Raw genomic sequence first — 15,714 nt, 5'->3', positions numbered from 1 at the left:
TTCTAACAGGTTTGTGATTTTTGTCATGGGTGCATGTGAAGTTTGTAATCATCCTACTTTATTCTTGCTTAACTATGACCAGCCATCCTACTAAATTATATTTTTTTTTCTTGTTTCCTAAGGAAATGAAGCTTACACTAGTCATGCTGTCACAGTCAGCTGTCATCGTCCATCCATCTGTCCACCCTTGATAGCCAATTTTAAGCAAACTTGACAGACTGGCAGAGATAAACTAACTGGTTTTCTCCAACTCAGTGCCTGGGAGGGTCATTGCTGGTGTCCCTCACTGGAGAAGCCAGTGAAATCCCAGCTTTTTGCTCAGTCCATGCAGGGCTGAAAGGCAGCGGGGTGCCAGACACTGTGCTTGGCTGGCCAGCCCAACAAAGGTAGGGAGGGCATCGCCAGGGAAGAGGGGGGGGTATAGGTTGAGGGTAGTTTGGACATGGCAGTGGAGAGCTGGAGGTATGAGAAGGACTTGGGCATGCGAAGGCAGTCATATGGTAAAGGGGCTTGTTATGGATCCTACAGGAGATGGGGGAGGCAAGAGGGGGAGTAATGCGGCAGGAGGTGTAAGGAGAAAAACAGGAACAGATTTCCTTCGTTCTGCTCATGGAACAACTTGTTTCCTCTTCTGTCATAGAGGCAGTTAGGAATGTTGTAACCTCACATTAAAAATGAGTATTAGATAAAGCTGTGTGTACCCTTTGCTGTGGTTGGCTCAAATGGGTCTCTGCGTAGTTAGTTACCTTGGTCAAACCAGCTGGAAACACAATCTTTGGTGCACGTTGCTGCTATTGCAAAAGACTAATTGTTACCATGCTATCAGCCTTAAAAAGCTTGGTTACGTTAAATGTTAAACTGAAGAGCTCCAACTGCCTTTATTGATAAAGCAAAGTAGTGAAGTTTCTGATTTCTTTTCCCGATGTTGTTATGGTTTATGTTGAATGGGGAGGATAGAAAGGAACATTTAAAATGTAAGATGCAGCACTGGAAGGTTTGTGGAAAAAGATGCAACTTAAAAAACCTCCACTTGAAAGAAAGTGCTTGGATGATGACCTTTTGCTAAATGTTTAGGCACCTTTATCAGACCTCAGAATTTATTTTTGAGAAATTTGTTTTTCACCTGTTTGTCAACAGTTTTTTCTCTAGATACTTCAGTTTATGGCATTCTCTTAACACACTGCGTCCTCATATATCTCCATTATTTCTGTACTCTGATTTTCAGCTAGTTTTCTCCTGGCCAGCTACTCTATCATCTGGTGGGGTTTTTGTATTGTATTTGTTGTTCTACTGTAATTCCAAGAAGTGGTGCTGCATATCTCCATTACCAAGCACATCAAAACCTAAGCTTTTAATCTTGGAGGTTCAATCTCAGTGTAGGGCTTTGTGTAGAGTGACTACTGAAATACAGTTGCTTGTTTTCTATGAAGTTATAACAGTAATTGCCCCCCTTTCCTAACAGAATGACTCTTAAGTTGTGTTTGTTTATATCACCCTAATTTAATGCTCCTTAGTTCTGATACTTCCTTGTCTTTGGTTGAGAATGATCTCTAAACTGATGAAAATTTCCAGTCTTGGCAGAGATCAGAGCCTGGGCAGCTTCCCATTAGTGCTTGCTTGGACACTCTTTTCCTGCGATTGTCTCCCCTAGTACAATAAGCTGCTCTCCCTCATTTTGCCTGAAAGTGCAGCCACTGGCTCATGGCTGACATGATGTAGTTAGAATGACATTAGGATGTAAGCAGGCTCCAGCAGGAAGCAAGGAGCTGCTGGGGAAGGTCAGGAAACACTTTAGGATCATTGGAATTTTCTGCAGTCTTCTGAGACCTTAAGACTGTATTAATTAATGTATTTAACCCTTCTGTCTAGCAGTGCCCACATGGTTGTGTGCACACTGTTTGTGCTGTACAGCTAACTCTGTGAAATAAACCAGGTGGTTTTGCAGTGTATATGCATGTACATATATATGTGTATATATTAAAACTGAACACATTTTCAGCAGTGGAGTGGCCAGATTAAATAGTCCTGAATTGGTAAAAATGAAATAATATGCACCCCATTCAATTGCCATAATCAGCATGTACTGGTTCTGTCTCAAGTGAATCTCTCGCTTGCCAGCAAGGCTCAAGGAGCATGCAGAAAAGTACAGAAACTCCAATTTCTGTGTTGGTTTTTGCTTTCTGTCCCCTGCATGACATTTTGGGTGTTGCTTAGTTTGTGTTATACTGAGATTTCATCTTTTGTTTTCTCTTCAGATTTTTTTATAAATGAATTTCACAAGTGAGGGCTACTTGTTCACTCTATCTTTCTGTTTATGTATAAGCTTAAGCAGTCCTTGCCACAGAAGTTTGAAAAGTACACAAAGTGTGTTGTGAGTTTTTTCTTCTATATTTAAACAGACGCTAGCATGGTTCCTTTAATTAAGAAAAAAAAAAGTTGTGTTTCATGTTATTGTTGTTACTTCTGTACATTGTATTCCATGCTGTAATTAAAGCCACAACAGTACATCAGAATTTACAGATTACAGGGGAACATATGCAAATGGCCTTCCTCACTGTCAGGTTTATGCTTTTATAGTACGTGATGAAATGTAGATGAAAGAGGTGTGGATTTCAAAAGGAGACTTGCAGTTGGAAGCAGTTGCAGCTGTAGCTGCCTGGGGACTCACTGAAGAATGAAGAGAGCAGAATGTAATCTGCAGAGAAACTTAAGCTTTTATGGCTGTGTTAGTTTATTTTTGTAGATTTCCTTTCATGTTTTGCTTAAGCCAAATTAAAGTCATCACTAAAATTAAAAGGCATGATAATTTGGCTGGATTTTTAAGAGATATAACAGCAAGCTGTGCAACTGTTCCAGTGATTAGCTGTTCTAGTAGTGAAGAAACCACTATTTTAAAGTGTGTTAAAACTCTGGTACTTCTGGGAAGGGACTAGAGCTATTATAACACAAATTGCTCCTTACTTAATGGTGCATCAACTGGATGTTAAAGATAATTTCTTAAAGGTGGTGTTTTCTGACTGTGTAGTGTTACAGAAGAGATCTCCATTTAGCAGTGTTGTTAAAGTGGTGGAGAGCATGTCACCAAATCCAGTGTTTGCAGTCTGGGGATGAGCATTCCAAGTGACCACTTTATGTGTCTTTCTTTAACAGGTTTGGGAAAAACCAAGAGAAAGACAAGTGCAAGAGACGCCTCACCCACTCCTAGCACAGACGCAGAATACCCATCCAATGGCAGTAGTGCCGACCGGATTTATGATCTTAACATTCCAGCCTACGTGAAATTTGCCTATGTCGCGGAAAGGGAGGATGAACTGTCCCTTGTTAAAGGATCCCGAGTGATTGTCATGGAGAAGTGCAGTGACGGCTGGTGGAGAGGTAGCTACAATGGACAGATTGGATGGTTTCCTTCGAACTATGTGGTAGAGGAGGTTGAGGAGGCAACTGCAGATTCCCCCAGCTTTCTCAGCTTAAGGAAAGGCGCTTCCATGAGTAACGGCCAGGGCACCAAAGTACTTCACGTTGTTCAGACACTGTATCCCTTCAGCTCCGTCACAGAAGAAGAGCTCAATTTTGAGAAAGGGGAAACGATGGAAGTCATTGAAAAGCCAGAAAATGACCCAGAATGGTGGAAATGTAAAAATTCCAGAGGGCAAATTGGTCTTGTTCCTAAAAACTATGTAGTAATCATTAGCGATGGTCCTACCATTAACACTTCCCATCCGCCTCAGATAAGCTACACGGGACCATCCTCTACTGGACGGTTTGCTGGAAGAGAGTGGTATTACGGGAATGTTACCCGACACCAAGCAGAATGTGCCCTGAATGAAAGGGGAGTGGAAGGAGACTTCCTTGTTAGAGATAGTGAATCTTCGGTAAGTGGTACTCAGCCTGGTAGGCTTTGTAATACCCAATGCTTGGGCTAGCAAGCATGACAGTTAATAGCTTCCCTATCTGTAGTAAAGGGCTTTTCCCCCTTAAAGAAACAAGCAACATTTTGGCATTACCAACTGATGCGCTTACTGCTTGTGAGAATTAGTCTGTTACTGAAATGCAGTGACATTTGCACTGAAATTTAGCAGCTGTTTTGTATTAGCCAGGGTTTTTTAATTAGTGGACAAGCAAGGTAAATATTTCAGGCTTCAATCTGACTTTTCATATGTTCCTCGTATGCAATCCTCCTCAAATTTACAGCGCTACAAGATAAAATAATTCCTGTGAATTGCAAATTTGGTCATTAACTTGATTTTAAAGCTAACTGCAAATTGAGATCTTTGTATTGGTTGGGTTTGTTCTGCTTTTAATTGAATAATAACATAGGTTCTTTAAATTGTTGGTTAAAATCCCATTTTTTACTGTATTTCTGTTCTACTGAGATTATTTAGGTTTTAATAAGGTAAAGTTGTATCTAATTGTTAAGGTTATGATACACAACAGAGGGGGTCAAGTCAGCAGCTCATGCTTTCTAGATTGAGCTTTGATGACATCAGAGGGATATGAGTAATATTCATTAGGGATCATTGTAATTCTGGAAGTTAAAATTTTAAATTACACTGAAAGGTCTTTCATGTATGCTGAAGCCAGAGAATTCATAGTTAAAGTGCTCAAAATTTAATTATTCCTTGACTGTGATTTTGAAAAGATGAGAGTTTTTAATAATTCCCTAATATGTCTTTTAAAAGCTACCAAAAAACCCCCCACCAAATCTGAATTTGTGATTAGGGCTGTTCTGCATTTATTGTTTCAATTGTAAGGTCAGTCCCTGAAGACAAAGTGTTGTCTAGCAGATGCCTCCATCTAAGTATTTTCTTGCTTCATGTATAAAAATTCAAAATTAATATAGTTGTGTTAGCTCAGTCTTCTAATTTGAGTGTACGATACTACTAAAATAAGTATACCTTATACAGCTACAGATATCTATCCCTGTGTCATATTTATATCAGGTTTCACTGTGCCCGTGTTGTGGGCTATCCTGGTTTACAACGTAGACTACGAATAAAAACTAGAGCAGTGTCAAATACATTCCGTTTGAGCTATAATATGTTTTTTTAAAGATTTCTTGACTTTAATGACTTTAGAAGGCTGTATTGATTGCATATATCACCTCTGGTTAGAACTTGTGATATTCTTTATCATATTTGGCTATAAACTGGAACAAAACTGTTCTCATATGCTATTTTTTGTGTAAATGATTTGAGTAACTAGTCAGTAGTAGGTGTTGGCATGACTACAGGCTGTAAGACAAAGAATTTACGTTAACAGATAAAATTAGGCTTGAGCTGGAATGTGGAAGTAAAGACCCTTGTAGCTCCCAGTACTTTTTTGGAAATATGTTTTGCATTTCATCTCTTGTTTTTGTTCTTCCAAAGTTAAAATTTTAACTACTCAGAAGAGGTACTTGGATGAAGTCAAAATATGAGGTAGTATTGAGGCAGATTCACTAAACAGTGCATACTAAAGGGTACCCTTCAGTGGACAAGCAACTAAGTATTTCAGGTTTCAGTCTGAATTGTCATGCATTCCTCATATGCAATGCTAAAATTTGGGATTGGCAGGCATGCTGGCTTCTGGTGAGGGAGATGAACAGTGACAGCAGAACAGTTGAAAGACAAGGAAATTGCTAATTCTGCAGGATTTTCTAAATCCAATTAAAATTGCATTCTAATTTTTTGAAAACAGTAGTTGTTTATTATTATTGAACCTAGGACTCTTGCTATTCCCTGAAATTTTTACATCACAACCAATATTATTGACAAAATACAATTCTGTAACTGTCCCAAGTATTATTTTTTTCTGGATACAGTATTGTATGATTAGGTTTCAGGCATCTTTCGTTGATAAATTTGCTCTGCAGAAAACATAATAGCTGTCAAACTACCCTTTCTTTGAAGCTCTGTGTCATTGAGTTTCTATTTCTGCTCTTAGTTAACTGTAATCACTGGATGAAGGCAAATGCAAATAAACCAGAGGAAAACAGGAAGAAAAATAGAAATTTAGAAAACATGACTGACTTACAGAGTCTGAGGGAGAAATCAAGTTTCTTTAATCAACAGAAGAAGAGGCTAAGATGGGGCATACATCTTCTAAAATGTAGAAAGCCACTAGAGGATTATGGTAATCATTAAATTACAGTATTTCAGCAGTCTCTTCAAAGTAGCATCCTGTCCGAACCATACTGGATATGGTGTGCCCTTGGTGTGTCCATCCAGCAGGTAGAAGCTCACTTTCAGATATGGATGCTGCATTGTGGGTTATTCTGAGACAGTAGCTATCAATTTTCTGCTGTCTTTCGGGGAAGTGCCAGAGGGACAATTTGAAAATTAATACATTACATAAATACAAAAATGCATAGCCATTTCTAAGCCCATGCCATATCACAGTGATCACCGTACTACAGCCTGTTTCTTTGCGCTGAAGAGTCTACCTCTGGAGTAAATGAATTTTCTTGAAAAGACACAGTAACCTTTTCATTTAACATGACATCATAACACTGAACATACTTGTATTCAAAGCAGTTTCAAATCTGCTTCCTGCATTGTTGCTGGGAAAATTGTTGCTTGTAGAGCACAAAAAGTTTCATTCAGAATGTGGTCTTCAAGTTGTTTCTACATCTGACGCTTAATGGAATCCCAGGAAAAATTTCTCAATTCATATTACAGCAAGTTTTTGCACACATGAAAAAAAAAAAAAGTGCTGAATTGAGGGACTTAATTTTTTTTCTTTTTTTCTAATCTTGATCTGGTCTTGTATCCAAATGATTCTGTATTTGGAGTTTTTTGAGCAACGAGAAAAACTGTAGTTACACATGTAAATGTCTGAGTACTACTGTCTTAGTACTAGTAGAGAGTTTTAGTTTTTATTAGGTTTAAAGAAATACTTTGCTACATCTCAGACTTTTGTATGCCCTAATCTTTATATGTCATACCATCATGTCATTTGTTCATGCATGTGAATTATAAAAGCATTGGGGATTGCTAACTTTTTGGTGGGGGTTTTGTTTTGTTTTTTGTTAAGTGTCTGGAGTGGTGCAATAAGCAGATAAGCATACTTGGTAGCATTGGGAAAAATATCATAAAATACCTGTTTCAAGCTTGGAACACAGAAAGACTTTAGAAGTGAGTCTCAAATTCTTGATGGTTACTGTACTTCACATGCATGACTACACAGGCCCTTCATGCAGTGGCTAAAAGTCACCAGGAGTGTCTGCGCAATCAGAGCAAAAGATCTTGGTTAGAGAGACCAGGCTGAAGAGAGCGAAGTTATCAGCTCTCCAGTTTGCTCATCTTTCCAGCAGACCAGCAAGTCCCATTGCATTGTGTTATGAACCCACCTATTAAAGCTGTGGGTACAGGGGTTATTCATTTCTAATAAGGCCCATAGATAAAACTGTGAGTCATTCTGCTAATCCTTTGCCTGATTATTGACCTGTTTTAGAGTTTTCTATAGCCTTCTGTCACCCTAGTTGCAAACATTTGTATGTATAAGATTTTTCCATAGATTTGAGTTTTCCTATTGTTACTGAGCTATGAAAAGCTCTCCTTGGATAGATGGCTTGTATCATTCTGTATTCACTTGATGAGACTGTCATGTTTTTCCATTTCAAATTTTAGTAGTTGCAAGATTTTACAATGTTTCTCTAGATGTAATTTACCAGATATTTGTCTCACAGGTAGATTCTTTTCGCCGTAAATAATCTCCTCAGTTACCCTTAGATCTAAGGGATGCTGCCATAGTGGAGAATATCCTGAGACGAACTCTGTCAGGTGGCTAGAAGCCTGATTATCTTCATTAATTACGAAATACTATTATTAGAACGATAAACTTGTTTGAACCATTTAAGCCCATAGTTTATGTAACAGGCACAGTTACCTACTGGTAACGTTTTTGCAACTCTGTTACACCTAAGTAATGTCACCTTAGTTTTGGAGACATGAAGGAGGAGACTGAAGTGGAACATACCTAGTTAGAAACACTGCTTGATTTGTTCTTTGCATTGCAGGCTGCCCTTTTGATTGAAAACTGAAGTTTGTTGTCTCGTTTAGGTTGTACTTCTGAACAAATAATGCAGATTTAATCGATGCGGTCTCTGTGCAGCCATTTCTTACCTTTTTTGAATTGCAAGTTCTTTAACGGTCAGATTTTTGTTCTCTCTTTTTGGTACCTAACAGAAGACAAGTAAGACTTGGCTGACACCATTGGTCTGGGTTGGGTAGGTGATTGACATGCTTTGAAGATCTAAGATTCCTTTGGGGAGAGAAGCAAATCTGGAAGGAAGAGGTTTTTTTGTTCAGGTTCACCTTGGGAAACAAGTGTGCTTGCTAGTGCTATAGCTAACAGGAAGCAGTAATAGGTTGTGGCTGGCGATGAGGGAGGGCAGCCACACCACACCTCAAGCTTCTGAGCAGATCCTCTGCTGCAGACACCCTTAGACTTCAAAGGGAGCTTCTGTCAGGACTTGCAGTCTCATTGCGTTCTGTTGTGAGTGGGTGCAAAACACCACTACTTCATAGCCCTGCAACATCTTCCCATGAAGCAGAGACAATGTTTTTTATTCTCAGACCAGTTCTGTTTATTAGCATGAATAAGCTATGCAATTTTTTGCATGATTTCAGGAGCAATTATTCATTAGGAAGTAATGGCTACCTTCTGCCGATAGTGTCACGGCTATCAAATTATAATAACCGATCCTAAATGAGGTTGCAGGGTATAATACCAGCTGATCCTGATGATCGTAGATGTATTAAGATGATACTGAGGATTGTAGGTCCAACTGGATTTGTGTCAGCCCTTTGAGATCACATTTAGCTTCTCTGCTCTTTGTCCAGCCATAGTGACAGCAGAGGGAGGATGCACAGGTTGAGAGTTTCTATGCTTTTTGAGATGCTGATTGTGTAGCCTTCAGGCTGTCCCATATTTTCCTGGGGTTTTAATCCTGCAAGTGTTGGATAGAAGCAATGCAATGTGGCAGCTGTTCAAAAACTGAAGCATTTGTCATTTTCCGTGACATGCTGTGATTGACAAATACAACGAAGAGGAGGAGAAAGTTTACCTTCAAAACCAGGCTTAAGGAAATACCTTAGTAGTCTATTTCAAATGGAAGAACAGAAATCTTATTAGAGCTGTATTTGAAGACTGATGGAGCCAATTCATGTTTCTGACCTGTGTAACATTGATTTTGGAACATGGCAAACATTACATGGAGAGGAAGGGTATTTGTTTATATCTAAATGGGTAGAAAAAGGAATTAACTCTCCCGGATGTTTCTGTCCAGCCTGACTTCAGACCTTTGAGCTATGACTTGATTTTTTTGGCTGGGTGAAGGAGGAGTGAGGGAAAACCTGGGTATGGAAGTGGAAGGAGTTGGGAAGCTCCGGGTCAGGCTTACAGGCTGGAGCTTAAAGGATCTAGAATAGTCTGAAGAATGAGTGCATGAGAATATCTTCCATGGAGGAAGGGCATTGCCAAGTGGAAGTGGATTAACAAGTTACAAAATCAGTAAAAGGCTTCCAGTGGGAGTTATTTTTCCCCAACATTGCCATTTATAATAGAATTGCCTTGTTTCATTCTCAAATGGAGGTTGTAAAGAGGGAACCTTCTTTCCTGGTTTCCCTTATTTTCTATTATGTCATTTTCTAACTTGTCTTCTTGATAAGGTTTTCTATCCTTTTTTAAAAAGACAGTGAAGTTCCTGACCAAAGAAGTAAAATTAAAGGAACATCTTCCTACCTGTTGTCTTCCACATGCTGTAGGCACCAGCTAGCCTGTGGTCATCTTTGTGATAATCTGGTGTTAAAATAAAGGAATATGAAACAATTCAAAAAAGTAATTCACCTAGACTAAAGAGCTGCAGCTAATCTTCAGTTTTCTGTTGTAGGAATTGATTTAACTTCAGGTTTAGGTCTTCCCAGTTATGATGGTGTAAAAATATTCACAGGTTCTCTGCCATGAATCTGTGTTCTGTAATTCTGTTCCAGCATCATCAAGTCCTCTGTAGATTTCAGGGATTAAAGCTTACTTCTGATGTGCCTTTATTTGGTGTATGTGAGGCTTTTATTCCTGGAAAAGTTAGTGTGCAAACATCCAAATATAGCAGTTAATTTAAGAGGGAGAAGGGAGAAAAATTGGCCAGCAGTTGAAACAAAATAGTTTAAACAGTAAATAAAATAAACAGACTTGGAGCAAATCCAAGGAGGACAGCAGGGAACCAATTCAAGCTGCATTGAACCAGCATACTTTGAAATGGTAATATTAAGAGCAGTAGTTTATCTAGAATTTTTTTAAAATAGTCTTTTTAACCATTTTGCAGTTTTGTTAGTGGGAAGGAACTAAAAACAAACAAAAAAAACCCAAAACAAAACAAAACAAACCCCCAAGTCCAGTTTCTTTTGCTGTTTGTTTGACTCCTGTAGAAATTACTGTGCTGAGGCCAATAAAGGGTTTCAGGATTTTTGCAACAGCTGTTTGAGCTCTTCCATCTCTTAGCACCGGATGATGGCTCTCAGGAGTTAGATCAGCCTTTCCGCTTGTTTTTTTGGTTGTGGGCTTTTTTTTAATTAAATCGGATCACAAAAAGAATAAACTTTGTAACATACTCTGGAGAAAATAAGTTATAATAAAGTCTTCTATTTATGCATTAATCTAACTAGCAGTGCGGAGGCTGGGAAGAATGGACAATAGTTCAGGGGAACGTTCATTCATTGAAGTTATAATTAAAATGGCAGGAAAGTATTTAACATAGTGTGTAGATCGTCTCACAGAGGTCTAAGTCTGGCCACGGCCTGGGACATAGGACAGTAGATCAGAGGTCTAAGACCTCTTTCAGTGCTGCATGTCTCTGTGTGTCATTAGCATATGCTTTTTGGTCTAAAGATAATGATGCTTAGCAGATACAAAGAGCTTTGAAAACTCATAATTTGGATATGCTGAAAACAACTGTGCTTTGTCAGAAAATATTAAAACGTTGTTGGGCACAAAGTGATTATTTCACTTATTTTTAAACCTTTGTCATAACATCTTTTCCTGTTCCTAAAACCAAAAAAAATGTGTTTGGTTCAGATTATGAAATTTCCATTTGCAAGCTCTTCTATTTTAAATGAGGGCCTTCTGGTTACTGGTTTTCGTTTGGGGTAGGCATTGCCCATGGAAGGAGCAGAACCTCAGTCAGCAAGACTTGATCATGTTTCTTGAATCCTAAGCGGATAGTCTGTAAGTGCCCCCCTCAGTGCTGTCCTTGAAGAGACCCTATGGACCTGCCTGGTGGCCTGTGTTCAGAGCACAGTGATCAGCACGCTGCCCAGAGCCCGTGCAATAGATTTCTCCTCCATGAACCCAGGGTCCCAGAGCTTCTGCAGAGCTTTCTTTTGTGCAGGCCCGTGTTTTGTTACCGATCAATGGCTGCTGCTTACGACTATGGAGATGTCCACTAAAACAGGTCCCAGGCCTGTGTGGTTATGGTTGCTTGGAGGGTTTGTCCACACTGCATTCAGGGTCTTAAGCACAGCGCAGTGTTGGTACAACTGGGTTAGCTTTAACCCAGTAGGATAGGTGTTGAAAATAGGTCAGTCTTGGTGTGAGCTCTGTGCAGCCTTGTTTGCAGTGCTCCTGAGGCAGGGGTTTAATATCAGAGCTAGCTGGCTTAAAATAGAAGTATTCCAACTTGGAGCTAAGGATGGATGACAGGGCATGAAATGTATCTTGGGTGGAGCCCTGGAAACCCCAAAGGTACACTCTCATGCACATTTGTTTCCATCCCTTTCCCCACCCTCCCCAGTCCTCTAAGTAGTCACGGAGGGTGTTGTGTATATTTTGAGCCGGTGGCTTTGGAGCTGCTTGATGCCTGAGGCAGCCTTCCTGATGGACCCTGCACTGACCTGGCCAAGGCCCAGTGACCCTGGGTTATAGACGGAGGGGGTAATTCATCTGTGGGTGTTCTGTAAAATGGTTTTTAATGATTGATGCTTGTGGATCTGGAATGTAGTGGGCTTGAGGTAGAAGAGAATTACTCCAGAGGTGTGGGGAGCTAGCTGCTGCCTTGAGCAGTGCAACAGGGGAAGAGCTGCTGCCTAAAGCTGAGGTACAAGCCTGGGGAGTTGGGCCAGAGCCAGATCAACAGGCACAGCAGGAGCTCGCTTTGCTCTGGGCAGGGCAGGTGGAGTCGGAAGGGAAGGCAGAGAAGGCATCGGTACTAAAACAGGTGAGAGGGAGGTGCAAGGGATGAGATTTTGGGATAGACAGAACACGGGGGATGCGTGGGGTGGAGACATGCATCGTTGCAGGAAAAAAAGACAGCGTGACTGAGAAAATGCTGTCCTTCAGCTTACCTGGGTATGTACTCAGTGAGTATCTCACCCCCCAAATGCAGCGTAGAGGACTCCAGAGGCTGTGGTTTCATGAACCAAATTCTGGTGAAAGCAGTAATGTACAAATGCCTTCACCCCACCCCGCTTGGACCTCTGCTGTGCCACAGCTGCGCTTGGGGCTGTTTGTCAGGCAGTGCTGTGAACCACATAGCCCCTTGTGCATTTTGTTTACCCTGGACGAGGTCAGGTTTGCAGCAGTGGCCCAACCAAAGCAGCAGAGTGGTGGGGCAGAGGTGTTACTTATCTCCATTAAGCACTTGCTACAAACTCTGGTGTGTGCTTTTTATTTGTTATTATTCCTTTTTCTGCTGGCTGGCAACAGCTGCCTCCAGCAGCCTCTCGCAGGGCAAGTCCTGTATTGCCATCCGTATGGCCAACCAGCAGCAGTCAATGGATAGAGATGGAGTTCAGCTGGAAGAGAGGGACAGTGTGTCCTTTCTACCCTCCTAAGGTGGCATGTGGTGCAGAAAGCGGAATGGTCTCATCCCAACTGTCTTCCTTAAGGCAATGCCAAGACAAAGAGATGTATAGTGTGAAATTGTTCTGTCCTGAATATCTTAATTAGTGCTTACATTTTGTCTTTTTTTGGACAGTGGTTTGATGGTGAGATTTGTACTGTGTTTTCGTTCTATAGCTTTATATTTTTTTACAAAAAATGTGTACTCAATAGGAGAAATTATTCCCCATACGTGTGATAATGAAGATAAAAGATGAATGGGGTTTTGGCTTTTGCAATGCAAAGCAAGAACGGCCCTCTAGTGGTCACGGCTCTAAAAAAAGTGGTAAGGGGAATTTTCATCTCGCCCAAGCAGTATGGCAATAATTGCTTTCTCCAGGACTTTCTAGCAAAGAAACCATACGTGCTGGAAGTTTTTCCCTTCTCCTTGACATTCTCATGCTTCTAGGTTGAGTAACTAAGATAATATTTGCAATTTAGTCATGTAATTGGCAACTTCAGACTGTGCATCTGGGGAGCTTTCACTTAACTGACTTAACTGTGCACGTTAATAATGATGGCAATTATTTATTGAATAATAGACTATTGGGTTTCTTAAGTAGCTGAAGCACCGAGCTGTGGAACAAAGACTAGCATAAATTACCATCAACTATATGACACAGTTTGTTCCTGAAACCACAAAATTACGCCTTCATTTTGTTCACTTTTATGTAATTCTTTTTTTTCTTTTGAATTCTTCTCAACAGCCCAGTGACTTCTCAGTATCTCTAAAAGCATCGGGGAAGAACAAACATTTCAAGGTGCAGCTCGTGGACAATGTCTATTGTATTGGGCAGCGTCGCTTTAATACTATGGATGAGTTGGTGGAACACTACAAAAAGGCTCCCATCTTCACCAGTGAACACGGGGAAAAGCTATATCTTGTGAAAGCACTTCAGTGACGTTGAAGATGGACTTGGCCACATGGGCCTCTTATAACTTACAAGCCTTAGGTCCTAAATTCACTTTTATAGAGCAGAGCAATATCTGAAGCAGGCTTAAGGATTAGGCTCTTTCTAAAGTGTTTGCTCTGTTGGTTGCTGTTTGTCTTTTTTTTTTTTTTTTTTGTTTGCCTCTTTTTGTGTTCCAGTTCTGTTATTCTCCGACCACCTCTCTTCAGGTTGAGAGTTTCCCTTGGTGGCCGTGGTGAGCATTCACCTTCCTGGCTGAGTTCAAAACTCCCCTCTCCTGTGTACGTTTACATAGTTAGCTCAGATCAAGGAGGGGTGTTTTCAATTCAAACCAGTGTTAATCTGTTCAGATTGCTCACAAAGGCAGAACTCTCCGTTCAGAGACATCGGGCACAGTTTGAATGCACTGAAGCTGCAGCTACTTAAGTGAGAGAGAGTAGACATAACAGTTGTGGCTGTGAGTTCTGTAGCTATATCGCTTACCAAGTAGCATATTACAAAAACTCCTAGTTCCTAGAAGCACTCTTTACACTGTACTCTGCTATTACATTGCCTCTCTGACTCTTTGTAAAGAGTACACTAATTAAAAGCATTTTGTAATAGTACTTCTTAAACTACTATGGTAAGATTGTAGTAAAAGAAAATTATCTAGTGTATTTTGGTCTGTAATTGCAACAAAGAGAAATTTTATTTGAAAGTTGATTACTAGAGAAAGAATCATTGAATTGTAAAGGCTGAATGTTTTGGTAATCTGCAACCAAATGTGCCATCCACATAATGCTTTTTCCTCTTGCCCTTCTGCTTGTTTGAATTAAACGATTATGTATTTAATTCTCAAAGTAATATGTATCTGTAGCTGATTGTTGACACTAATACAGAAGATTAATAAAAACTGATCTTGGGACGGGGTGGGGCGGGCTACCAACACTATATATATATTTGCTTTACAGAAAGAAATCTTCGGGTTTTACAGAGGATGGCGTGGTTGGTAGGAAGAGACACACAGAATGTTTATGAAGAAATTGCATTTTTCTCTTTTCTTTACATTTAAACTCCTTTATGGTTTAAATATACAGTCTTTAGATGGCACATTCCTAAGATTGAAGAAGGGATCATGAGATCTCAAAATCTTGCATACTCAGTTTTTTGGATATTGTAATAAAAAAGGTATTATGTCATGATGGAGTACTGGATTTATCCTTGGGTGGTAGTCCTGGTGTTGCTTTAGAATGGTGAAATAGAGTGAATAATGAATTTGTTTGTCTTGGAATTTGTGTGGCCTAAAAAGAAAACTTCTGTGACTGCAGGGGACAGTGATATGAAGCAGTGTCTAATGAGCTCTGTGTTGCTTGTTTCTGTGATAAGTAAGTCTGTTCATAGCTTTAATGAAAACTGCGAGATGGAGCTGTTTCCTGGTACCTTTTTGCTGTTAAAACATGTTCCTTACCTATACTGTATCTCAGTCAGTGGTAGTACAACTACCTCTGTGCATAACTCCAGCGTAGGTTAAGCAGACACCAGCACTGTCTGCCTTGCTTTGGCGTAAATCATACCACTGCCAGAGACTGCACTGGTACATCTGCGAATGAATTGCAGCCTTGCTCAGACCCGAGGGGCAAGTACAATTTCTGAAATTGTGCACATGTGCTCTTTTCCCATCACTCTTGAAATCTTATTTCTGTAAGGTTATCTGAACTGACAACTGTATTTGTGTACATGCATTAACTGAAAACTGGGCAGTGACACTTCTGCTTGGTCCAGCTTAATGAAGGAAAGTAGTGAGTCAGAGCACTCCCGAATGGTCATGTGTTATCCCAAAGAGCACCTACCCATGATTATCTTCTGAGAATATGGAAACTTTCCCTGGGAAGTTGGTTAGAAGTACCAGTTGTTTACAGTCTACCTACAGAAGGACTCCACAGTGGGCTGCTGCTTGAACTTCTTAAATGAA

At 40.2% G+C, this 15,714-nt stretch overlaps 1 protein-coding gene across 2 annotated transcripts in view; it reads left to right on the top strand.

Annotated features, from left to right (window-relative positions):
- The window catches only part of NCK2 (NCK adaptor protein 2), an 88,852-nt gene extending 73,908 nt beyond the window's left edge, over nucleotides 1–14,944 (top strand). For both annotated transcript variants that reach the window (XM_037377056.1, XM_037377057.1), the window contains 2 exons: nucleotides 3,151–3,872; nucleotides 13,560–14,944. In XM_037377056.1, the coding sequence (XP_037232953.1) occupies nucleotides 3,151–3,872; nucleotides 13,560–13,754 (917 nt within the window). In that variant the 3' untranslated portion in view covers nucleotides 13,755–14,944. The remainder of the gene's footprint in view (nucleotides 1–3,150; nucleotides 3,873–13,559) is intronic.
- Nucleotides 14,945–15,714: the final 770 nt, after the last annotated feature.

Source organism: Falco rusticolus, chromosome 2 (assembly GCF_015220075.1).
Source record: "Falco rusticolus isolate bFalRus1 chromosome 2, bFalRus1.pri, whole genome shotgun sequence".
Lineage (NCBI taxonomy): Eukaryota > Metazoa > Chordata > Aves > Falconiformes > Falconidae > Falco > Falco rusticolus.
Note: the sequence above shows the minus strand (reverse complement) of the source record. Positions and strands in the feature narration are given on the sequence as shown.